At 38.3% G+C, this 25,940-nt stretch overlaps 5 protein-coding genes and 1 non-coding gene across 6 annotated transcripts; 3 read left to right on the top strand and 3 right to left on the bottom strand.

Moving 5' to 3' along the window:
- Positions 1-3,507: 3,507 nt before the first annotated feature.
- LOC141834672 (calcium-dependent protein kinase 16-like) lies at positions 3,508-7,836 on the bottom strand. The gene is made up of 7 exons (XM_074722007.1): positions 7,038-7,836; positions 5,862-6,005; positions 5,509-5,661; positions 4,882-4,997; positions 4,635-4,802; positions 4,047-4,277; positions 3,508-3,977 (listed from the first exon to the last, which is right to left on the bottom strand). The coding sequence occupies exons 1-7, from the start codon at positions 7,702-7,704 to the stop codon at positions 3,834-3,836; spliced, it is 1,623 nt and encodes a 540-aa protein (XP_074578108.1). The 5' UTR covers positions 7,705-7,836; the 3' UTR covers positions 3,508-3,833.
- Positions 7,837-8,714: 878 nt separating this feature from the next.
- On the top strand, positions 8,715-8,786 carry TRNAH-GUG (transfer RNA histidin (anticodon GUG)). Its single transcript has one exon. It is a non-coding gene; the product is annotated as a tRNA-His (tRNA).
- Positions 8,787-8,859: 73 nt separating this feature from the next.
- Positions 8,860-9,561, bottom strand: LOC141834676 (RING-H2 finger protein ATL66-like). The gene has a single exon (XM_074722010.1). It carries the CDS (start codon positions 9,505-9,507, stop codon positions 9,058-9,060), a length of 450 nt encoding a protein of 149 aa, XP_074578111.1. The 5' UTR covers positions 9,508-9,561; the 3' UTR covers positions 8,860-9,057.
- Positions 9,562-11,537: 1,976 nt separating this feature from the next.
- Positions 11,538-12,414, top strand: LOC141834675 (protein G1-like7). Its single transcript, XM_074722009.1, has one exon. It carries the CDS (start codon positions 11,672-11,674, stop codon positions 12,275-12,277), a length of 606 nt encoding a protein of 201 aa, XP_074578110.1. The 5' UTR covers positions 11,538-11,671; the 3' UTR covers positions 12,278-12,414.
- A 4,673-nt stretch (positions 12,415-17,087) lies between these two features.
- Positions 17,088-17,711, bottom strand: LOC141834674 (abscisic acid receptor PYL4-like). The gene has a single exon (XM_074722008.1). The coding sequence runs from the start codon at positions 17,709-17,711 to the stop codon at positions 17,088-17,090; it is 624 nt and encodes a 207-aa protein (XP_074578109.1).
- A 5,732-nt stretch (positions 17,712-23,443) lies between these two features.
- LOC141834983 (protein LURP-one-related 15) lies at positions 23,444-24,741 on the top strand. Its single transcript, XM_074722399.1, has 3 exons — positions 23,444-23,751; positions 24,106-24,333; positions 24,418-24,741. Exons 1-3 carry the CDS (start codon positions 23,482-23,484, stop codon positions 24,562-24,564), a joined length of 645 nt encoding a protein of 214 aa, XP_074578500.1. The 5' UTR covers positions 23,444-23,481; the 3' UTR covers positions 24,565-24,741.
- The last annotated feature ends 1,199 nt before the right edge of the window (positions 24,742-25,940 follow it).

Below are 25,940 nucleotides of genomic sequence, written 5' to 3'. Positions count from 1 at the left end.
AGGCCTTTAATATTTTAATATTTTGATCTAATTCTTTAGGCCTATGCTTAGCCCCCCAATAAAAATTTGAGCCTCTAATTTTTAATATTTTAATTTAATATTAATTTTATTCAATTTTTTTAAGTTCACTTTTAATTTTAAATTATTTATTACAATTGCTTATTTTTAATTTTAGATCATTTTAACTTTATTTATTATAAATTTTTTAAATTATATATTTTATTTTTAAAAAATTCAATCTTTTTTTTTTTTTTGCATTGATATTTTTAAAATGTACGCTCTCATAGTCATTTGTGATCTCGTGTCTTTCCTGATTTCTTTCATCCGTGTTCTCATACCTTTTTCCTTCCTTTATAGTGATCTCATATTCTTCTTCTTCCTATCAATGATACTCTCAAATGATAATTTTTTTCCTCCTTTGTGATCTTCCTTCATCGTTTTTTCTTTCTCTTCCTTGATTCAATAAGAACAGAAAGTAGAGTTTCTCATTTATTGGATGCAAAGCCATCTATTAGTTTTTTACTTTTTTTAAGCATCATTTCTTCGCCACAAAATAAGTTTGAATAGTCTAAGATATACAAAGATAATTTTAATTTTTTATATGATAAAGAAAAGTTAAAATTATTTGATGATGATTTTTTAAAATAAAATATTTATTGAATTTTTTTTAATATGACATATTATATGTTTTAGATTTATTTTCAAAATTAAAAATTTTAAAATAAATAATAAATTTTAAAAGAAAATATATGTTTACTTAGCGAGGGAAAAGTAAAGGAAAATAAACTTGCCAATTAATGAATGAGCCATCGATGATTGGGCGAAACATGAAAACGCCTACTCCGTAAACTCGAATCATGGAAAAAGTCCCCGAACTGATCGGCCAATGAAAACTAATCCAATCACGTATGAGGTCAGGGCCGGCTCAAGGCATAGGTCACTAAGGCCTATGCCTAGGGCCCCAATTTTTAATGGGGCCCATTATTATTTTAAAAAAATATTTTAATAAAATTTTTTTTATATCAATCAAACAATGCGTTCATTTCGTGAGATCATAGTGTTTCAATTTCTGCAGGATCACATCATGTTTGTATGGCTACACATGAGAATTTGATGCCGCTTCGTGCATTTGATGCATTGCTCACGCCTACATGCATGAGAAGTTGATGCATGCATAAGAATTAAGCATGGCTAAATTGATGCATCATTCTAAAAATAACAGTAAAATTAATTAATTTTATATTAATTATAAGTATTATATTATTATAAAAATATAAAATTCTATTTATATATCAATTTCTTTTTTTTATCTTATTTTATATCTTCATTCTCTCAAGAGCTAACAGATCAATACTGTAGATCTCATTTTATATGATATAAAAAACTTAAAATTACTTAATGATAATTTTTTTAAAATAAAATATTTAAATCTTAAAAAAATTTTAACACATAACATGTTAGATTTAGATTTATTTTTAGAATTAAAAGTTTTTTTAAAAATAATAAATTCAGAATTAAAAATCATTAAAAAAATAATAAATTCTAAAAGTTTTATTTTTTAGAATTAAAAGGTTTTTTTTTTGCTGAAGCTATACTAATAAGTATAGTTAATAATATTTTATAAGTTATTCATGCAGAAAAATAATTTAATTTTTTAATACCTCAAAGAAAACCTGACGTGCTCACTGACGTTTGTTGCAAAGGTTCCTTCCAAGTAATTCAATCGCAATATCGCATGTGTTTAATATGAGAAAAAAATTTGATGAATTATATTTATATATATATATATATATATATATATATATATATATATATATATAATGATAAATCCCAGTCTAATGGACTCAATCCCTGGGAGTAGCCGGTCTGGTCCCATAAAAATTTTCCACTCATCATGGTAAATCGGAAAGCGCATACGGCGGTCAATCCAGATGCTCAACATCCTTTGATTGCGTTCCTATTTAGAAAAAAATTCTTGTAAATACATCGTGTGTATATATATATATATATATATATATATATATATATATATATATATAATGCATGTTTCGTGGTCGGATATGAGAAGATTATTATAATTATTTTGTAATATGAAGTGAAATCAAACAATCGCTTAAATAATTATATTTGTTTCCTAATTATTGTCGCTATTCGCTAATGATCGACATGTTTATATTGCTATTATTTAATTCAATCCGACAAAATTTATGTGGAAAGCCACTTGGCAGACAGCGATCGAATTACCTTGTCAAATTCAAACTATTGAGATAAAATTTAGTGTAACATAAATATTAATTGCACAAAGAATTGATGACAATAATATTTCAGTAAAAGATAGAATCCATATTTTTACGATCATATGTGAAGAAATAAATTGAGAAGTTGTAATTGACTACGACGGAGGGCACTGTTTCAGCTTCATCAAGATTCAATCCTTGCCCATTTAGTAATTCCACTCTATCGTAACTAACTCAACTATAGCCTAAGGGCGATAATAAAATCATGCAAAAAGTCATACAAGAGGTAAATTACATATGCAATTATAGACCCACAAGAGGGGATGATGTCAATAATACAATGTTGAATTGCTGGTAAATTTAAACCATTATCTAAGGAGATTTGAGAATAATTAATCTTGACTATTGATCAATTAACAGTCAAAGATTAATTTTTTACATTTTAATATATATTGTCGGCACGTTGGATCGACAATTATCCAAATTAATTAAAGGTTCAACAGGCAAACAACAAACAATATTTATCTCCAAGAAACGTGTATATATATAAAACTAAAATGTCTATTTATATCTCAACCTCATCGTTAAATAATTGGCTGTGATATTTTATAAGATATAAAAGTCTAATTTTATAATTTGACTATTTAGTAGTAGTGGTAATAATAATAATAATAATAGTCTTTATTTAACTTAATCCGAGAATATTGTGTAGCCACATACTGTTGTGTAATAGTAAGTGAACTACATGTTAAAGAGAGCAGTTTCCTTCTGTTCCAAATAAAAAATGATCTCACATCATCACTAAAGAAGAAAAAACTATTATGTGAATTAAGATGATGTGATAGAACTTTTGTACAAACATTTTAATTACTCGAAATAACCTCTTACAAAATAAAATAAGACAAATACTTTTACATCTATTGTGCTAAGTGGATGCCAATCGAAAAAATATATATATGTCGATTTAAATTTGATTTGAACAAATACATTTTGAGCAAGCCGGCCCATGGGTTTAGGGCCCTCATATAAGGCCTTTTTATTAGCTAAAATAAACTCAAGCTGCTTGGGCAGTTAAATAGCCTGAGTAATTAAAAAATGTAAAATATATTTTTAAAATACAATAAGCTGGTCATTTAATTGCATAAGTAAATCTATTTTTTTTTAAAAAATAAAATAAAAAATAATTTCAATCGATTATATAAACTGTAATTAAAAAGGTACAATGCATCATTTCTTCTCGTACAGTCAAATGCAACTTTTTTTTTCTCCTTCATCTTCAGCCACACATAATACAATGACAGTCAAATCACACTCCTCCGAGTTCATACTTGATTATGCAATTAAGCTCACAAGATTTGCTCTTGAATTATAGTAATCATGAAATCTAGATTACAACAGAATCCCATATGGCTTTCTTAACATCTATCTCATAATATATTGCAATACATGGTATCAGATAGACACGTCTTCTTTCAATGATAACGGAACTGGGACAAGTAATTACAGAGCAAGCAAATCAAGTGAGATCCCATGACCAAAGCCCACCAAAATAATCGGGATATAGAAAATATCACCCATGGAAGATTGATTCATTTGTCAACCCAAGTTTAAGGATCCATCCTTCATTAATCGGACACTCAGACTGTTGAATCTTCCTCTTGAATAGTGTCGCGAAGCCTTTCTCCAATCTGTTCCGGTCTTCATCATTGCCACAAATTCGTCATAGCTTATTCGCCCATCCTAATTTGGATTAAATTTTGTTAAGAGAGAAGGGAGTAAAGGTGTGGCATTCAGAGCACAAACACATACCTTGTCAGTATCAACTTCTTGTAAGATATCATTTGCTACATCCATGCTATCAGGAGCTCCATCTTCTGCTAGTGCCTCATGAAGCTCATTTGGCTCAATAAAGCCATTCCCATCTTTGTCAAAGTAGGAGAAGGCCCTCCTCAGATGCTCATCATTAGCCATTCTCTGTAAATGAAGAGATACAGCCAAAAATTCTCCATAATCTAGGGTCCCTTTTCCATTAGTGTCGACCTATTTGGCACATTTATACAGTTAGATCATACAATTCAATTTCTCTGCAAAGGATATCACTTAAAACATATAAATGAATGTAGTATCTACGTTAAAAGCTTTGTTCACAATTCATATATTTTGCAAAAAAGTAAACATTGCATCATACATGATTCCCTCAATACGACATCCATATAATTCTTATGCAAATACATAAATTTCTCACGTTAATATTTTGAAATTAGATGTCAATCTAATCTTTCCTAAATAAATTTGCCATGCATAGAATAGATCATAAGGTTTCACCCTCTTACTTTTATACTTAATTTTGGGCTTAATATAAGGACTGAGAAACTCATCGTGTATATATATGCTTACAGCTTCAATAAGCATCTGCACTTCAGATTCCACAAGGTGTGAACCAAACCTAGCAAGGCCAGCTTTGAGTTCCTCATGAGAAACAATGCCATCATTGTCAGTATCCATCATCCGAAACATCTCTTTAATATCTTCAACTTCTTCAGTAGACAAATGATCGGCAATAACCTAAGAAATACGTAACAGAACTAAGATGCATTCAACAATTTTGAAACAGTTAACCTAGACAAAGGCAAATAGATTGTACCCTCAAAGCTCTCCTTTTAAATCTATTCATTCTTGAGAACTGTTTGAGTCTCGACTTGACAACATCACCAAGGGGTACATTTGGTGCTTTCTTAGAATTTTGAAGCCAAGAATGTTCTGCAAGAAAAAAAATGTATATCTAAGCACCAGTCAACAAACATGCTTGGGCAAAAAAAAAAAAAAAATCTAAATTTCTTATGGCAGGTGTGTTGAAATTATTACATGAGAATAGGGCAGGATAGGATAGAGAGGATAACATTTCTAATACAGCTTAAAAGGGTAGTTTAGTGCAGAAAGCTCCCGCCAATGTGGGATTCCAAAGAAGGGTCGGATCATATTGGGTCTATTGTACGCAGTCTTATCCTACATTACAAGAAGCTATTTCCACGACTCGAACCTGTGACCTCCAAATCACACGGTAACAACTTTACCGTTACATCAAGGCTCCCCTTCTTCTAATAAATCTTATGATATCAAATTTTTTACAATGTTTCTTTTCGTATTACTAAGATTAACCAGATAGAACTAAAATCTGATGAACTACTTTTGATAAATATTCAAGCCTCATGCAACAAACTCTCTTCATATTAAAGCTTACAAAAGGATATCATATTGTCATGTACCATACCAAGCACTTGCTTTGCAGTTAACCGAAGCTTGGGTTCAGGTTCTAACATCTGCTGAACCAAATTCTTGGCACTTTCTGAAACATTGGGCCAGGGATCACGCTTGAAATCTATGGCCCCCTTAAGAATGGCTTGTGCAACTCCTTGTTCAGTTTCTGCAGCATAAACACATTGCATTAATTATATCAGAATCTTTCAGAATCGATGACAGGTGAGCATATGAAGGCAATGAATTATATCTCTGCACATATAACAGTAGTACAAGGATTTGATGTTTAAGTGTGGATGAACTAGCATATCTCTGCACATATAACAGTAGTATAAGGATTTGATGTTTAAGTGTGGATGAACTTACCAGCCCAGAATGGTGGAACTCCACAGAGAAGGATATACAGAATAACTCCAGCGCTCCATATATCAATTTCTGGTCCATAATTCCTTTTTAGAACTTCAGGTGCCATATAATATGGGCTACCAACAATCTCAGAAAATTTTTCGCCTGGAATGGAGGAACCAAAAATTACTAAGACCATGAATTTAAAATAAAAGAGTATATGTGATAGTTGATGCAATAATAAAAGACAGGGCTGCAGTTATTGGAATCTAGTAGAACTCACTTATCTGATGAAACAAAGATTGAAATTCTTACCTAGAAATACTAGCAACAATTTGGAAGATACAGTTCATGATCTCATACATTATAGGATATCAAGGACTGTTTCCTAGAAAATGGAGGCATAACATGATATTGTAAAAATTAGTCATCCTAACATTCCTACTAAACTTTATGTGAAATCCTTGGTGAACATTGTGTCTATGTTCCAGTCCTTGCACTTCTCATGGCAAAACTCATCTCTTCTGGCTCTTGTAGCTGTTGCAGTTTTTTTGTAATAATCATTCACTAACAGTTTCATTGCCTTATCCAATAATCCAAGGTACCTGAGCTAAAATAAAATATGAGACATGTAGATATCTCCTTTTGGTGGTTTTTTGTGGGTTCCTTCTTCCTTGCTCTCGCAAATAACACTCACCACCGCACTTTGGCAAATGAGGTTGACCATATACAAATATACTCCTAATAATCATGGGTAAATTTAGAGCCTTTGGGTTTTGTTTGTTACAATTTGATATTGCAAAATCAATCTTTCATTCATCAAGTACCTTTTTGCTGAGCATTTGAGATATATTGTATGCACCATAGATCAGGTAAAATAAGTTAAACTGACATTCAAATAGACAGGTAGGGATGATGTTGCAAATGTTGATATACACAATTAATCATCAGAATAGAATTGCATGGAGTGCTTTGTAAACAATCATCTTGATGGGCATTATAAACCTGGTTTTATAATGAAATTGACTACAAATGAGAATGCCATTGAATGTGAGAAAAACATCAGCAATTTAACATCAGGAACTCTGCATCAAGAACAAAGTCGACAACTGTGTTTTAGCTGCCTGGGAAACAATGTGAACAGAACCACTCTGTGTTCCTCAGCAAGTACCAAGATCCAGAGGAGAATAGACATACCAGGCTTGAAAAAAATAGAGAGCCCAAAGTCGATCGCTTTCAGCGGCGAATTCTCCTTCTTGTTGGCGAACAGAAAATTCTCTGGCTTGAGATCGCGATGGATAACCCCATGCTTATGGCACAGCTGCACGACCTCGACGATCGTCCTCATGACCACGGCCGCTGCACGCTCCGAGTACTGTCCCCGCGCCACGATGCGGTCGAACAGCTCCCCGCCCTCGCACAGCTCCATCACCAGATGCACGGCGCCGTCGTCCTCCAGCGCCTCCCTTAGGCTCACGATGCTGGGGCTCCTGGGCAGGTGCCGCATTATGGTCACCTCCCGCCGCACGTCCTCCACGTCCACCGACGTCCGCAGCTTCCGCTTCGATATCGACTTGCAAGCGAGCAACTCCCTGGTGTCGCGGTCCATGCACAGGTACGTGACCCCGAACTCCCCGCGTCCGAGCTCGCGGTCCAGCGCGTACCTCTCCTCGATAGCTCCCACCGACTTGGCGTCGCTGCAGAGCACCGTCAGGCGCTTGGACTGGGCGCCTCCGACGCCGTTCTGGTTGCGATGGTGATGCTTGCCGGATGTGGGCCCTCCGTGGTCGTGGTGGGCACCAGGGAAGTGCGTCTTGACGTCCTCGCGGGCGACGGCCGCCGGCGAGCGGCAGCAGTTACCCATTTGGGATCTCTGATCCGGGGCTTTGGGTCGGAATAGGAGAGAGCGATCGACGACCGGGGAAATGGGTAGGGTTTCACATCCGATCTAGTGGAGAAGGGCGACGAATTTGATCGGATCGGCAGAAGGTTTAGATCGGGGAAAGCTATGCATTTATTGGGTTTGGGCAGGAACAAGACGAACTGTTAAATGTTAATGCAGTAGGCAGATAGAAAGAGACAGGGGACCGTTGGGCAGTCAATATGTGTGATTGTTATTATTTTTATTTTATTTTTACAAAGTAAAATAAAATAAATATAATAAATTACAGCATAATTTTGGTAAATGAAATTAGCTAAAAAAGGAAGGAAGGAAGTAGGCGCAGTTGGCTCTGCTGCGTTTTTATTCCATTGATGTTTCCGCTGCTCTGCTGCTGCGCAGTTGGCTCTCTTCTTCTTGTATGCATTATGTTTCAACATATTCCAGATCTACTTGAATTATGATCATCCTTTTTAGAAAAAAGAAAGTCCTGGGAAAATAATACCTGAGCCTGCAGGATGCCACCTAAAATAGAGAAATATTGAAAAGACTAGTTTCTACGATATTGTTTTTGTTGTTGTCAAAATTCTAGAATTTTATTAGTAATTAATGATTCTGATCGTTGACTGTTATATGTGCCATTGTAGATAAAAATAATAAATCCAAACATTTTAGAAAGAAAGAAAGACACTCTTGGCTCCAAAGTGTTGAGGAAAACATTCTTCTCAGCAGGTTTCCAAATATTAAATCTCTGAAGAATTGCTTTCGGATATATTTTGATGCATAATTAAGACATAAATTAATGCCAAAACCAAGTACTTGCTTAGAATAATTAAATTAAGACAAAGTTTACAAGATAACTGGAAAGTACTCTAATTTTATGCACTAAGATCCGACGTGAAACCACTGTGCGTTAAAATTATTCACGGTTTGACCCAAAAAAAATAAAACTATTATATAAATATCTAAGTTATTAAAATTTAGTAAGAACAACTGTGGCTGTAGTTTAGTGGTTAGAATTCCACGTTGTGGCCGTGGAGACCTGGGCTCGAATCCCAGCAGCCACAATTTTTCTGACATTTCATTTTCATAGTTTTTTTCACGGCTTTTTCAGCGAACATGAACATGCATGGTGCGATTTCTGTTACCCACAAAGATCCGACATCTTCCTACGTTTTAATACATGGATCTTAAAGATCGATCAATTCAGCGTCAAATACAGCTCAACAAAAAAAAAAGTCCGTAATTTCCAAAGAAAAAGATGTAAAAACTTTTTTTAAAAAATAATTATTATTATCACTACATGCTCATCTGATTTATTCTCTACAGAATGCATGTCTAATGCCTCTCCTGATTCTGCAGCGCCAATCCTGCCGGCGAACAACGAGGCGTCGCCCGGCACAGCGGGCAGCTCGCGTGCACCCGTAGCCACTCGTCGACGCACTCCACGTGGAACCCATGTCCGCAGCCCGGCAACGCCTTCACCTTCTCCCCAGCCGGCACCCCGCTCAGGCAAATCGAGCACTGCGCCGCCTCCTCCCCGGCCAGCGACAACCGCACAGGGAAGCTATTAATAGTCCGTTCATCGAGTCCGGAGCCAGCCGCAGCAGTAAGTGCGTTCACCGGGTGCGTCCCGGTGCCTCCGCGGTGGCAGATCCAGCGGAGGTAGAGGCAGAGGAGGACGGAGAAGACGAGCAAGGGGAGGGAGATGCAGAGGAGGAGGCGGAGAGTGGTGCCGGGGACATGGAAGTTCCCATCATCGAGTCCGTCGTAGCGGAGTGCCGTCATCGTTTGTTTCTTTTAATCGAACTCCAGAGCAGGGATGAAGTGGTGCTGCTGCTTTTGGGGTCATGCCCCGCCACTCACTCTTCATTGATTTATGCAGAAGATGTGGACAAGACATGAATGGTAAAGTGGCCGCTTTCAATTCAAATCATTTCGCATGAGTTTGTTAAAATTGAGTCCGGTTCGATCAAATGCATGCCGGAGAGTTATGTGTCAAGAAGGTTTGCACAGAAAATGGAGAAGAGCATTTAGTGGTGATAATGACAACGATAATGATAATGAAGAAGATAAGGATGTTGATGACAGCCGAAGGGGCAACTTTTGGCTTAAATTAAGAAGGCTTTGCAAAGGAATAGATAATGCGTTCAATGATGATGCTGATGCAGAAAGCGACAAACCTCCAACCTTTGGCCCCAACTTCATCTAAATGTTCATGCAAATGACCGCGGAGAATAGATGATCGATCGATCCAACAAACAAATCTTGTATCTGTTCACCAGTAAGATACCTCTCCATGGCAGGCATGTTCGTCACTGTGGTTGGATTTGAGACAGAGAGAGAGAGAGGATGTATACCACTCAGCTCAGTCCACTTGCAGTTTTAAGTGTGGTACTTCCTGTTGCCTTTGTCTTCCTAGTAACAGACGTTCTTATCTGATTCATCGACTTCAATTAAATTCATCAAAACTACTTTAAACATTGAAAAAAGAAGAATATTCCGAACCAATTGTGTTGGAAGTGAAATCTTAAAGGAATATCAACTGATCTGATATCTTATCTCAGAAAAAGAAATATTTAAAACGTCGAATTATTACCAACACGTCGCTCAAAATCAATAGTAGACAGGACAAACATATCGATGTATATATGATGTCGACTTAAAGTTTTTGAAATTGACGAATTGTTCTAACGACGTTTCGTGCCATATTGATTAGGGTAGCTGTTTACGGTGGATCAACAAGACAACATTTTCTTTCATATATCTTAAGAATAGATTTTCAGAAGAATAATTCAGATAAGTACATACCGATATGATGGATAAACAACAAATAGGGAGGATATGGAATGCCAACTCTCTCACATGCATAATTGACTCTTAATTATTCGTACTACCAATCAAGGATATTGATTTAAATGATAGCATCATTATGAATGCGTTGCGTAAGATTTAAATGACTCTTGTTCTATTGCTTCTTGGGTTTGCTATTGACAGAGATATCCATTTCTTGATTCTTAGAACCTGAGTCATACCTTGAGACAGCTAAACCTCTGAATTGAAGCCACTTCTTCGACCGACAAAAGGGAGAAATTCTGTATGCATATATTCAACTCTCAGACGGGAGTTTCATGCTCCTCTGAATGATTGCATTAGTTTGTCTTTTTAGCTGGAGTCAACATGGATGCAAAATTGCATTTGACTTGATCCTCTGTTTGTCTGAACTATTTAGGATTCCCCATGTGAATTCTATGTCCATAAGAGATTATAATATCGTTTGTGCTGACTAATATTCAATACAAAACAACTTTTCCCCCGAGGGTTATTAGGATTTGGTCTGAACTGATTGCCCCATTTTTATGGTCCTTTCAGCTATTTGTCTTGTGTCGTGTGATTGACTGCTTAGTTCACTTTTTTTAGCGAGGGCTTGGCGATCAAAGTAAATATCGCACAAAAGCATCGGAGTTGAAGCCTATCGAACATTAATGTTGGTGATCCAATGGACATCAAGTACAGCAGCATCGCAGTGAACACGTACCTAAAAGTCCTCCTCTAAAATTTGGCCCCGTCAAAGATAAAAAAAAATGGAGCCAATCCTCCGATTTGACTACCTGGCGGCCCCACCACCACGTGAATTCTTAGTCCTCAGTCCTCACCTCTCAGTTTTAGTCACTTTTGAGTTTTACTCTCTTAATTAAGAAAAAAATCACTTTCACCCAGAGGAAGTTTACATGAGGGTGTTTGATAACTATGTGCATGGATAAGTAAAATTAGGCTGATACATCGATCAGAGTTGATGAGCTGATGTAAAATGAGATAAATTTCAAGGGGGCAAAGTAAAATTTGATGTATTGTGAATTTGTGATTGTCTCGCCACCTGCCACCACCGATTACTTTACTGCTGCTTTCATTCTCTAGCTAGTAGTAGTTAGTACTCAATATCGCTCGGTGCATGGATCCCATCTCGCCGGAGACACATCCCTCCTCCCCGACCCTGGCCACCGACCCCTACCTCCCTCCCCCCTCGCTGCCCAGCCGGTACGAGTCGCAGAAGCGCCGCGACTGGCACACCTTCCTGCAGTACCTGCGGAACAAGCGGCCGCCGCTCGCCCTCGCGGCCTGCGGCGGCGCCCACGTCATCGAGTTCATGCGCTACCTCGACCAGTTCGGGAAGACCAAAGTTCACGTGGCCGGCTGCGCCTTCTTCGGCCGCGCGGGCCCACCAGCCCCCTGCGCGTGCCCGCTCCGCCAGGCCTGGGGCTCCCTCGATGCCCTTATCGGCCGCCTCCGCGCTGCCTTCGAGGAGAGCGGCGGCCGGCCCGAGGCCAACCCCTTCGCCGCGGGAGCCGTTCGCGTATACCTGCGGGAAGTCCGCGAGAGCCAGGCCAAGGCGCGGGGGATCACCTACGAGAAGAAGAAGAGGAAGCGGACGGCTGAAGAGACCAGAGCCGAGGCTTCGGCTGCCTCTTCCTCCTCCTCACTTGTGTCCGCCATGGCCATCAGTACTGGCGCCGGGGAGAGATGCTCCGTTGATGCTCCGACCGGTGGGTCATCTTAGTTAATTGATCTACTTAAATTTATTTTCCCCAGTCCATCGTTGAAGTAGTATCAATCTGTTGTTGTTTTTTTTTTTAAATCTTTTTCAAAATTTTTGTCACTTCAATTAGTTTTAATGATTTTCAGAGATCATGAGTATGGACGATGCATAAAATAGGTATTATACTTCTGAGTTTTGTCTTTAATTTATAGTATTTTCCTTTTTCCACTTTTGTTTCTTTGTTTCTAGATGGAGCAATTAACTCCCTCTTTGAATTGCTCCCTTCTCATTTCCCCTAGATGAAGTCTGTGTTGTATGGCTTTAATTTTGATTAGATCGAGATGAAAGGGAGATAAAGTAGGTAATATATTTGATCATTCAGTGTGTTTAAAATTAAGTACACTTCAAATTCTTATTATGTCAGATTTTTTAGTTGCATATATCTATAGCAAACTAACATATCTCCCACTCTATTATAACAAAATGCTATTTATGAGAAAAGCTATATGTAAACATATATAGAGTGTTGTATATATATCTCCTACATTTGATACCTTGTGCTCTTTAGCAACTCAATCAAACACGTACTGATTAATTAATATATATGAATTTGCCCTTATTTTTGTATTGAAATATTATTCCTTAAAGTTAAATATTGAATAGATAACTAAAATTCAGATAATGATTCTTATTAGTTGAGAATAATACTAATTGTTAAATTTTTTGAGTGGGATTAAGGTTCTCACATTTATGCAGAAATTGCGAAGTTTTTTATCTTATCAGTTTTTTTCCTTTTATTTAACTATACATGTATTCTTGTGTTAGTGGTATATGGAGGTACCTAATTATCATTAACTATGTCGCATAATTATTATATTGTGCTTATTTTTTAAAGGCATTTAATTTTCAAATTAGATATTTTTTAATCTTGTATTTATACTTTTGTATTTAGTGTAATCAAACCACATTATTTATGTATAAAGGATAGTTAATTATTCGAACTAGGGCAAACTAGATATATAGTCACCTAGTAAATTAAATGTAAATTAATGAAGTTTTTATCAACATATTAACTTGATTTCAAATTTGAGGCATGTATATATCATCCTAGTCTAGTTGTTTCAGCAGGTATAAATCATATCATATAATATCATTAATTAATTGTTTATATATGAATAGTAGGTTTTGAAGGTGATCTCAGATGAATCGTCTGTTTTGTCCTTTAGACTATTAATTAATTCATTGCTCCTTATCTATCAATGATTAAATCTAAATAATGTCCACTTATATGTTATATATAGACGCACAGAGAGAGAGAGAGAGATGATGTAAATACTACAGTATGCACGTACGCGTAGGCATGCATGTAAATTTTCTCTTATTTGCTCATTGTATGTTATTTAGTAGTTTACTAGATATACGATAATCTAAATAAAACTTTTACTGTAACTACAAATTAGTGTTATTATGACTGGATTGGATCTGGAGTGGACAGGCCACAAGTGAAAGGAAGACATAGAGGCTAATAATGACGTAGGCCAGTTCCACTAGGATTTAGGAAGAGTCGAGAGAAAGATCACAAGAGAGGCAATAAAGTAAGAATAAGGATGATTGGCTTTAGTCTTCCATTAAATTTATATATATATAAATTTAATTAATTAATTACATTCCTACTCAATTATTGTACGGTTTGAAACGCCTTTATTTCCCATTCAATTTCAAATAACAAAAGCGTTTAACTCTATATATTCCGATCAGTGGGTAGTGTTAGAGTGGGCCCACGCAGTAGTGACTGATAATAAATCACATCGTGATTGCAGAAATTGTAAGATATGATCAAATGATTCCAGTTCGTGTAGTGTTGGAATGGAACCGAAGGGAAACGTCGACGTTCGCTGGAGGGGAATATTATATCTCAAATAATAATAATAATAAATCTACAGCAGGTTGGTGATCTTTAATATTTTATAGATGCGACGAGAGGGACTGGTTTTTTTGCCCCACAGTTTGTGATCTCTGCAAATGGTTTAATTAATTAGATAATCTGGATTATGATCGCATCATTCATGGCGTCGATCATGGTGGATATTTTATTTTTATTTTAGTGCATATCCTCCTGTAGCATTAAAGACGGAAAAAGAACTGCAGCGAGGCATGCAGGCATTAAAGGGCAGCGAGGCATGCAGGCAGGGCAGCACTCAGCTAGGTACAAATCCTGATGGAATTAAGCAGAGTTATCGAGCAAAGCGTGAATCATTATTAGGCTTCATCTACCTTGCTCTTTTCTTTGCTCATAGATTCTCTGCATCCATTTTCCCATTCGGTTGGATTCTAGTGAAAAGACAAACAAAGTTCACTGCATGCAAAATACTGTTCGAAACACATTGTTAATTCTATTTGTTTCTTTTATCTTTTCATTGCAAAATATCCTTCAATTCTTAATGGGCTTCGTGATATGTTACAGGGGTCTCTAGAACCTAATGTTGGAGCGGGCCCTTCTACTTTTCATATTCATAATATTTTCTTTTAATTGTAGCCCTTAAATTCAACATCTCCTTCAAAATTTCAAAGTACTTACTTCTTTGTTCATGTAATTAAACAGTAGTTCACCATCTGTGATGCATTTGCAATATTTAAAATAAATCTTTGTATTTAACTTATGGAGATATTAATTATTTGTGACATGATAAATTTAGAATCACGTCTCTTCTCCGAATTAAAGTCACATGTTCAAAGAGATGTGTCTATGTTTACAGTATAGTGCAGAGATACTTCAAATGGTCAGACAAACAATTAACGAAATATATATACACTTCACCAGCAAAATGAAGACTATAATTTGCTAGTGCAGATCATACTCATTTTCTTTAATTAGTTCTTTGTGAAGTTAAACTAGTCAAGAAAAAGTTTTACAGTAGTCACGAATTTTGTTCACTAGTGCAGATCAGGTACCCTTGTTTACTTATTTTCTACACTTGTCTGCCAATATTGCCTTCACGTACATGCAAGCAGTGCAGATGTGGAGGGAACGTACTTGTTGTGCATTTTGATACGATAGTACGTCGTCCATAAGGGTTTTTAAAATTAATAAGAATGTTCAGAACTTGCAACATGCTCACTATTAATTAATTGTCAAGCTTATTTATTCTATTACACGGCTATTTATTTGTTTATTTATATATTTGCAAGTTGTTAATTAATTACAGGATGAAATCAGACAAAAGATACAGCAGACTATATATTATACGATGGCTGGAAGTGGCACCTCTTGCTGTATTATATATATATATATATATATATATATATATAAAAGAATTATATCTATAATTTTGTATGACATGGCTTTTCTTAGTTTCTTTAGAATTTTTTTTTTTTTTAAATCGATAGATACTGCCATTAGGAGAGCGAATTAACAAGTTGACCTAAGGAAGCACCTGGCCTAACCTTCATCAGATCTACTTGCGATGACATGTCCAAATCCCTAAAAGAGCCAGCCCATCACTCAACTCAACCGGATCAATCTCAAAATTAGTGATGAAACTTACACAGATTGGTGTTTAGCTCCGAGGGATGGGGAAGGAGAACAAATGTTTTTATCAGTTTCTCCATTTTCACCCCTTTCTCTGTCTGTTTCCTTGTCCACCAAAGTAGCCATTTTACAATTTGCACAGATCAAAGCTCACTTGGAATGTGGATTTACCTCTTCTTCAGACACTTAATGTAAATCGCCTTCTCCAAATAAACACCAAAATAACAAACACAAAGAAAATGAAAAATTAATAGTCAAAAACATTATGATATTGCTCGGCCTAATTAATTAGTTAGTTAGCGAAGAAATATCTAATATAAGAGTAAAATAATAAAAGAAATCATTGATAGAACAAATAATTAAAAACTCAATCTCGCGCTCATACATCTCTCCCAAGTTCAAATCTTCCTCGTCAGTAAAAAAAAAAAACAACAACTGAGTTGCTTTTAAATCTAACTCATCATTAGCTCAAACAACAACGATTGATCACCACTTTATAAATCTTCCTCGTCCTATTATTTCTTTAGTTTTCACAAAGAATAACTACACATAGAAAAAAAAACCAAGATAAAGAAAAATGACACGAGCGAGCAAATAGTTCACTCACATTGATAAAAGTCATAAGATGAACTACGTACAAGATGAAGCACCAACAACTGAGTTGCAACAAAACACTCGTCCTAGCTAGCTAGTCAGCAAAGCAACTACAATAGTTTTTGCATCTATGTATATATATCTATCTATAACCCTTTGTTTTTTCTTCTGTGGTTCGAAGCCAGCGAGTCAAGTTAAATTATCAATGCTCTAAAGCATTTATAAGTCTTAAAAATAATGAAGGTAGACTGACATGATCAATAATTAAGGCAGAAGAGCACAGGTTCATGCACTTGCATTACACAATACCCTTCGCTAGCTTATGCATGCATCCATATAAACAGAGGCGGGCACGCATGCCTCTACTTAATCTAATTTAATATCATAACCTGGCCTGCTTCTCCCATGTGATGATGCTTCATCTTCACAACTAGGAGTTAAATGAATGATTAACATTACTTAATTCGTGAGCTTCTGCATTGCTTTTGGCAAACAAGAGATCATAGATTTATCGCTTGAAAATTACGTGAAACATGTGAGCACACATAAACAAACTAATATATTAAGCTTGTCCTAATTCACAAAGGTTTTATATATAAATAAAACTATTTGAAAGGAGAAGGAAGAAGAGAATTAACACAAACAACGAAAATGAGTTGATGAGAACGATTTAGCTTTGATTGGAATTGATGAGGAGGCCCTTTTGAATTAATTCTTCCCGCATTGTTTGAGGCTGTTCTCGGCGGTGCGGGCCAGCGACTGGAGGTTGCATCGGACGATGGTGTCGACGAAGACGCGCGTGTCGTCGGTGGTGTTCCCCGGAGGCACGTCCACCACGTACGACTCCACCACCACCGTGCCCGCCTCACCTTCCGGGTGGAGCGTGGTCACCGACCGGTAGTTGGCGAGGCGGTGCTCGCCGCCGACGATCCGGAAGCTGAGCACGTGCCGCTCGTCGTCGAGGATTTCCAGCCGCTCGCGGCTGGTGGCGGCGGGTAGCCCCGACACGAGGCGCACCTCCCGCAGCGTGCCGACGGTGCCGTCGCCGTCGATCACGTCGCAGCTCTTCACGAAGTGCTTGTAGGCCTGCGGCTGGTCGAAGCGGCGGACGACGGACCAGACGGCGGCCACCGGGGCGGCGACGCGCTGGACGAGGGCGGAGCAGCACTGGTGGGGGCTCACGGGGGCGGCGTGATCGTGGTACCGCGAGGCGAAGCCGGGGACGGCCTGCCCAGCGCAGCGGCCGGCGGCGGCGTCGGGCGAGGAGGTGGGCTTTCCTGCGCCCTCGACGCGGCGAGGGCAAGGGAAGGTCTTGGAGGAGGTGTGGGGCATGGCGGAGGCCCGGAGGTGGTGGGCTTTGGCTGGGCAGAGAGGAGGCAGGAGAGGATAGGAGAAGGGGGACGCTGATCTAGACACAGCCAGTGTGAATTAATTGGGTGCAACTTCGACAATTTGATGAATTAATATTGGGCACTACAATTTGTTTAATTCCCATTTGCTTGCGATTGTTGTGCAAATTGCGGTTTGTTTAAGCGAGGAGAGCGTACCAAATCGCCAAGGAGGTGGTTCAAGAGGCGTAAGCGGTTTTGGGGCTGCCTGAGATTCCAGTGGGCAGCAGGTTGAGAGAGGGAAGGAAAATCGCTGTGATATGGAGAAATTTTCCTTACTTTAATCTCCCAGTTGTAGAGAGGTTCATTGATCTTGACCACCATGAACAAAATCTTCACATATGGAAGTCTTTGGCAATTTTGTTAAGCAAAATTTTTGACCTGGCTGATACTTCACAATCAGGTACCAAGGATAATCCGCATGCCAAAAGCATACAAATTATCAATGACTTGCTTTTTCAGACGTGAACAGTAAATTTGTTTAGATTGTTTCTTCAGTTGAAATGACGATCTGTATGGACCTAACCCAAACTGTGTGCTGCCTCTGGCCCAACTAACACAAATGAAGCTAGTCTTGGGCTTGGGTTTTCATAGAAATTTATAGCTGCAGACATCACGACGCCAACGTTCACTGCTCTTGTACCCTTTCTCAAACAATTAAACCTCAATAAAACCATAAGAGCCAAATAGTTGATGACAGACGGCAGGTTCAGAAGTTTATCTTTAGTTAAGTGGAATCTGAAATTCTTATTAAAGTCCATTAAGTGCGAGCCGTACCTGATTCTAAAACCCTTCAAGTCTGGGAAGTCAGTCAGTATCAGTGCATCACGCCTGTAAACATCCGTCGCTCATAAATGCGTCATTGGGCCTGAGAAGACTTACCACGAAGTAAATCTAAATCAGGGAAATAAGTAGTAAGATTCGATGTTTGCTAGTCTATTACTCGCGCGCAGAGCCTGGTCACGGTGGAGGACACAGGGCCAGAGCAGGCCAGGCCAGAGAGTAAAATTTCTATTTGAGTGTAGCACACGGTTAGGTTCTTGGCTTGTTTTTGTTTAGCGTCCTCTTTTCGAATAAATGAGGAACTGACGTGCAATGTGCACAAAAGATTCGGGCCGTAAGATTTAACGTCAAAAAGGCAATCATGCAGTTAATAAAAAGAACATGGTCATTTTATAGCAGCCAAGACGATAAACTTACTGTGAATTACTTTGGGACTTTGGGGGAAAAAATGAAAAAGAAAATTGAACTTTTAATGCATCAATTACGTTGCATTTTTATCTTGATTTAATTTTTTTGCTCGACTGATGGATAGAGAACCAACTCAAAGATCATTACAGAATTCAAAGATGGCTCGCTTCCATTTACAATTTAAAAAAAGGTACAATAAGAGGAGTGGAAGGAGGAGAGAATTGGCAGTAGGCTAGGAAAGGGAAATGGGTTTTGGACTATAAGCATCAATCCATTCAGGGGGCTTTCTCGTGTAGGCAGTCCCACCGGTCCAAGTCGCAGAAGCACATGCAACAAGCTCGCCAAAAGCGAGCGTCATCACATCGATGTTATAGATATCTGCAGCTGCTACATTAACCTGACGACGAGAGTAGTGCCCCGCAATAATGAAAAAGTTCTGCCAGAATCGCTCCCGTAAATTATGGCAGGAGAAGAGAAGGAAGCACGCATTTAGTTAGGTTGGCAGTATTAGTCAGAGCAGAGGACTAGAGCAGCTGCAGCAGCAGCAGAAGAGAGAAGAAGAGAGAGATGGAGAGTGGAGGGTTAATCTGTATCAGGTTAGGGGAGTCCTAGTCCTCCTCCTTGGAGAGGGCGAAGGAAGAGTAGAAGAAAGCAGAGTCAGAGCAGGAGAGCGCCATGGGAAAAGGGAAAATAGAGCCAAAGCAAGTCCCAAGGGAAATCCTTTTCACAAGGACCAAAGCATGAATTATATAAATATATATATATCTGATCCTTCATTCGAGGACTCTTACTCGACAGATGGATAGGTGTTTTATATTTCAAAGAAATCCACTGATCAGTGACCACTCTTGGAAGCAAAGCAACTCCGTGGTCCATTACGTGAGCTGAGATTCTGGATCAATGGGGAAGAAACAAGTACACCCTCCCCTAAACTAAAATGCTTCACTTGTTCAAAATAGGAGAGCCTGGATATCCAGGAAACACAGGAATTCTCAAAGATAATGAAGGAGATAAACAGCATCCCAATGCAGACATATTAAACAAGCGCCCTCAATTATTAACCATCGGTTGGGGTTTGACCCCTACTATAAGCCAAGCTTCAAGTTTCAACGTGAGATCCGTACACTTCAGATATCTGGTCAAAATGCCTAGAGTCGATGGCCACGCATTTAGGCACCACGGCTTGTGCAGTGTTCATTCGAGATGGGAAGGGCGAAAAGAGATGGAGGGAGATTGTTGTTTTCCATCAGAGGCCTGTTTGCGACATCTGCAAATGATTTGTGGAATTTTATTTTTCTAGCATAAAGTGATAGAAAGCAAGGCACTTAGGTCATACGCTATGAATTGAAGGTCGAAAAGCCTGAGCCCTTTTTTTTTCCAGTAGCTTGTGTGGCGGTAGGGACTTGCATAGGGAAAGGAGTTAACGTAGTCAGGACGACGACTGCAGCAGTAATCACTAGTATAATTAATAGAAAAATAAAAGGAAGAAGACAAGGACCTCCTCTCCTCCTACTATCTATGCGCTTCTCCCTAATAAATCTAGCATATAGTTTTATAGGCTAAGGTCAAGGTTTACATCCACCAAAGATTGAGGGTTGAGCCTCCCTCGTCTTGGCTTGGCCCCTCGATTCCACACCCCACAGCCCAGTAGCCACTCAAGGCATCCAACTATAAATACATCGCAAAGGCCATTTGATTTCTTCACCCCCATTTCTTCCTCTCCCTTCCCATCCCTTAATTTTTCCAAACCCCCCACCCCACCAGTTTCAACTAACTGTTACCACGTGAGCAGGCAAAAGTATGCAAGAACCTCTGAAGCTCAGGAGGGATAGCGCCATGGGTGAACTTGTGAAAGTTTTTTCAGAAAGCCATGTTGTCTATTGCGCTATCTATCCTGAGTTTCATGGGTTCTTAGTACTGTAGAAGTTAAAGGTGGGTAGATATTGATTCAGTATTTGCATGATGTTATTGCTACTTTCTCGGTGCTAATATATATGATAAGTTGGCTGTTCTCACAGCATATTCTTTTCAGTATAAGGAGCTTCACTGCTTACGAACTTGGCGTTTCCCCCCCCATCTTTTGCTTCCGTTGGCGGCTTCATTTCTTCTCTGTTTTCACTTGAACTGTTTTTATTTTCTTTCTGCCGAGGGTTTGATTTTGATTATCATCTAAGTTTCTCCACTTTTCATTTAGGTTTGCGATGGGATATGATGATTTTTCATTGATAGTTGACATCAAAGCTAACTGGAACTTGACCTTCAAGGTCGCTAACTCACAGACCAAATGTGTTCAGTACGCCTTTCAAGCTTAAATTAAGTCTAGCAAACCGATATCGCCATTACTGAGCTGTGCTTGGTTTAGGTCTTCAAGGCATTGTGGCTGTGTCTGCTGGGGGGGATGGGAAGCCTAGGGAAGTCACAAAATTGTACTAACATAAATCACCAATCCACGTACATTTTCTATATATAATGTATTAGAATAAGGTTTGCTGCATAATTTTATTGTGTTTTCAGACAGTCCAAGTCACCCATGAATGTTTTAGCTTGAATCCTCTGTATACTTGAACGCTAATCACAATCTGTTGGCAAATAAGGAGAATGTAGAAAGTTTGTGACTGATAAATGTAAAATGGGCAAATTAGCATGTCGTTGTTCCATCTTAACATGAAGACACAAACATTCACCATGGAAACATTGACAATCCAAGCCGCCAAAAGAGATTCTATTGTCAACCTTGGCATTTTAATAGAGAAGAAAAATTATTGGATTTGAGGTATTCTTTGATGCCTTTTCTTCAGAACCATTAAATGCTTCACGATGAAAAGTCAGAGCTCTGACCCGATTTATCCCCACTTTTTAAGAATCATTGGAGCTGATTTCTCTGTTTGATAGAGATCAAAGAAGTAGCAGAAATCAGAAGTCATGACTAATAACAATATCTGTCAACAAGCCCAAACAACAAGGTCAAATGGGTATACTTAGACAATAAATTATATTCCATATACCTTTGCTTTTTTTGTTCTAAAACGTATATATATATATTTTTATCTAGAATATGAACGATTGAAAAAATAATAATCATTTAGATGACAGTTTCTATTTATGTCAAATTAGGTTAGATTATTCATATTACAGATTAAAATGGATTTGTTTTTCATTCTCAAAGTGAGGTTACTTGTAAGAAAGCTACAACAACAGAGTAACGAGGAACAAATGAAATTGCAATTTGGTTAGCAATAATTTCTAAGAATCATTGAATGCATTTGCAGTGGCCTTTCAAATGAATAAGAAAGTAAATTGCTTAAGCAGGAGCTTGACGCCATATCATGCTTTTGAGTTCTTTGCTGTGTCTCGGAAACAATGACAGCTGCCTGACTAAGAAGAATACATATCGACACAAGGTCGCACTAGGTTTGGATACTTGCATTCATGTTCGTCAAGTGATTCTAAAAAACTAACACCAATCTTAAAGCCATCTACAAAATGTAGTGTAAGTTCTTGTCAAATCAGCTAAATGCGAATGAGTTGCTGCAACTCAGATGCTGGATAAAAATGAAAGATGATTTTTAAATATCATAGGCAGCATGTTATAACAATCTTAATTATATTCACATATCCACCTCCCAAGAAGTGGTGGGCTCGATCTTGACTCCTGTTGTTTGGTTTATTGGATCAAGAAGATAAAAAAGCTCATCCACTAATATCAGCTAGCTCACAGATAGCATTTCAGCCTGAAGTTGCCTCTACAGTTTGAGTTCATGCAGATGCAGATAACAGTTCTTTAACAACTCTGCTGCCACTCTTGTGCAGCTTTCTTTGCCGATGCATTTTTGCTAACTCTGAAACCTTTGCTTGATGTCCCATCCAAGTGAACAAGTTTCAATTATGAGAAGAAGCTATAACAAATGCTGTCTTGTGTTTTACATATTATCGTGATTTGATTTGACATAGAATATAGACGTCTTCAGAAGAGTGAAGATTTGCGATAAAATTTGCGTGAAAAAAGATGGGTGTGGATGGAAGGTTAGGATGCAAAAGCGTAGTTGTGCATGGAGATACTGTTAAACTTAGGCTGAATGTATGAATGAGATGAACACCAATGCTGATGCCTCCAGTTTCCTCCGGTTTTATGGTTATGTTCCATCGGTCTGTATCCTCGATCTCTTAATTCGCCAATTCTAATGAAATTAGGACTCTCATATACTTTATTATGTTTGCCATCCCTTCCCTAAAGAGAGGTAGTATACTATGATCAAGTCGTACTCCTACGCAAGTAACAAAACTGCTCTTGCTATTACAAATTGAAAGTAGTAATAAAAAGCACCGGAGAAATTAATATTTTGTGTGAGGGAAGGAAAAAGTATTAAAATTATTATAAAATGTAAAATTTTAAATTATGGAGTTGAAATTAAAAAATGTACGGAAATTCGGGCTAAAATGAAAATTTAACTCAACGCAGATATCTGAGGCGAATACAAAGATGCAGTGTTGTCGATCAGATCGCCTGCGTTACATTAACCTGGATGGCGGCGATTCCTACGGCGATGCCGATTCCGGCGGCGGCGGGGTCCGTGTGCGGGCCGGTGGTGGTCGTGGGGCCCCAGTTCTGCGCTCCCTACGTGGTCGATCTCACCGTCACCAAGAAGGCGCTCAGCCTGTCGGATAGCGACTTCGCGGTGACGGACATCAACGGCAACGTGGTGCTCAAGGTGAAGGGCGTCGTCTTCAGCCTCCGCGACCGCGCCGTCCTCGTTGACGCCGCCGACAATCCCCTCCTCACCATGCAACAAAAGGCACAAATTCTTACCCTATTTTACAATTTTTTAATAAAAATTGTACATTTCTATCTATTTATCCTGCAAAAATCTATCAGATCTCGACATATATTCTAATATTTCAGATGTGTTTTGAAAACTGGTGTAAGTAATTTTAGAACTTCATAACTTTCAGTAGTTCAGCAAGAATTCTGCCTCAATCTTACCCTCGATGCACCAAATGGACCTTGCGTGGAAATCGCCTCAAGTTTCCTTTTTGCTGTAGGATCCGACTGATTTCGTCTCAATTTTCACACAAAATTTTTAAGGATTGCCTTCGGTGTCGTCCTCTCCGAATTACTACTTAGTGAATAGCTTGTGTCGTATTTTTAGATGTTCAGCATGCATAGAAGATGGCAAGTGTTCAGAGGCGAGGGCACAAATCCTGAAAATTTGTTATTTAGCGTGAAGAAGTCAAGGTTGCTTCAACTAAAAACAGAGCTGGATGTGATCATGGCAAGTAACCCCAACGAGGACGAATGCGATTTCAAGATCAAGGGGAGCTACTTTGAGAGATCATGCACTGTGTATCTTGGAAAGTCTGATAATATTCTGGCCCAAGTAAGAACAACATTCGAATTCGCTCATTCCAATTAATTTCTTTGTTTTTTCTTCATTGATGGTTCGACATACTGTGAACTGCAGATGAGACGTAAATACACAGTGAAGAATGTAATTTTGGGAAAGGATACATTTGGTGTGACGGTGTATCCAAACGTGGACTACGCCTTCATTGCCTCGCTCATTGTCGTTCTCGATGAGATCAACAAAGATAGAGCCGGAGAAGACTGAAAGACAGTGTCGCTATGCAATCTTACTTGCAATTACAGTGCTATACTTATTTTCAATCGTCTGTAACGTTGCCAACTCTCTCTGCATTCACGTACGATGTGTGAATTATTGTCGCCAATTTGTAATGTAAGTCGCGTTGCGTGTTCATGTTTTGTCTCAATCAAGCTTCAACTCGAACTGCTTCATCTGGAACTGAATAAATGTGCTCTCTCCCTGTTTACCGTACACACGACAGCTACACTCACAGCTCCCCTAGACTCTCTGCTGCTGGACCACGTACACGAATTCTATTTAATAGGCAACTTTTCTTCCTTCTTTAAAAAATGGTTTCTTCTGTAATTAAAGATATCACTTTGTTCAGCCCTTTCGATACACTTCCACTGTCGGTGGAAGGTCTTTTCTTTCATTAGATTATGGAAAGATCCGAAACCGCTCCACATGCACTATCAGTTCGGTAGACCATCTCTTGGCCTCGTCGACATCAACTGCTCCACATGAATTATGAAACTAAGGATGAAACCTGTTTAGGGTACAGAATGTTGACTGTTTGATTTATTTATTTGGACGATCATGAACAGTTTGTACGAGATGAGATTAAATCGGTCATCTCCATGATTAATTAGATCGACCAATGGGCACGGCCTTTAGACGAAGTAGTACACTCCTTAGTCCTTTCCACCTAAGCAATTGTGACATCTCATCCAGAATATATAGCACTTTATTTTCTCCGTATTATAACATATTTTTCATAGCACACTGCACAATATATGTACTAAACTTGTTCTATAATCTCTTGTCGGTAGAGAAAATTGTCGACTAGAGCCTTCAATATATTTGTCTTCCTGTAGGGTTTTAAGTACAAGAGAAAAATGAGGGGAAAAAAGTAGGTTTGATTGATCCCTTGCTCAAAGTTATCTTAATTACTTTTATTCCTGATGGTAAACCCCCCCCCCCCCCCCCCCCCCCCCCCCCCCCCCCCCCCCCCCCCCCCCCCCCCCCCCCCCCCCCCCCCCCCCCCCCTTCCTTAATTTTAATTTTGATGTTTCGCTCTAATGTACAATTAGGTCTGTACAAATTAAAGACCCAATAAAAATGAATCTCATTATTGTATTTGACAATTTCACTTGATATAGTTTTTTATTCTCAAATCACATTATGAAGTTCTCAAACTTATCGACACTTTTCATAATGTTTGCCATTCATTTTCTTTGTGCGCGTTAAAATTCTATGGCCAAAGTCAAGGAGAGATTAATTATCTAATAACTTCAACAAATACATCTAGTTGAAACTACAAGAATTACGCTCATATCAATCTCTATTACAAAATATTTTTTAGTAGAAACCATTCTCATAGCTATTTATTAATAGACTTTCTT

Source organism: Curcuma longa, chromosome 9 (assembly GCF_044706935.1).
Source record: "Curcuma longa cultivar G26 ecotype Majalengka, Jawa Barat chromosome 9, ITB_CL_G26_1.1, whole genome shotgun sequence".
Classification (NCBI taxonomy): domain Eukaryota; kingdom Viridiplantae; phylum Streptophyta; class Magnoliopsida; order Zingiberales; family Zingiberaceae; genus Curcuma; species Curcuma longa.
Note: the sequence above shows the minus strand (reverse complement) of the source record. Positions and strands in the feature narration are given on the sequence as shown.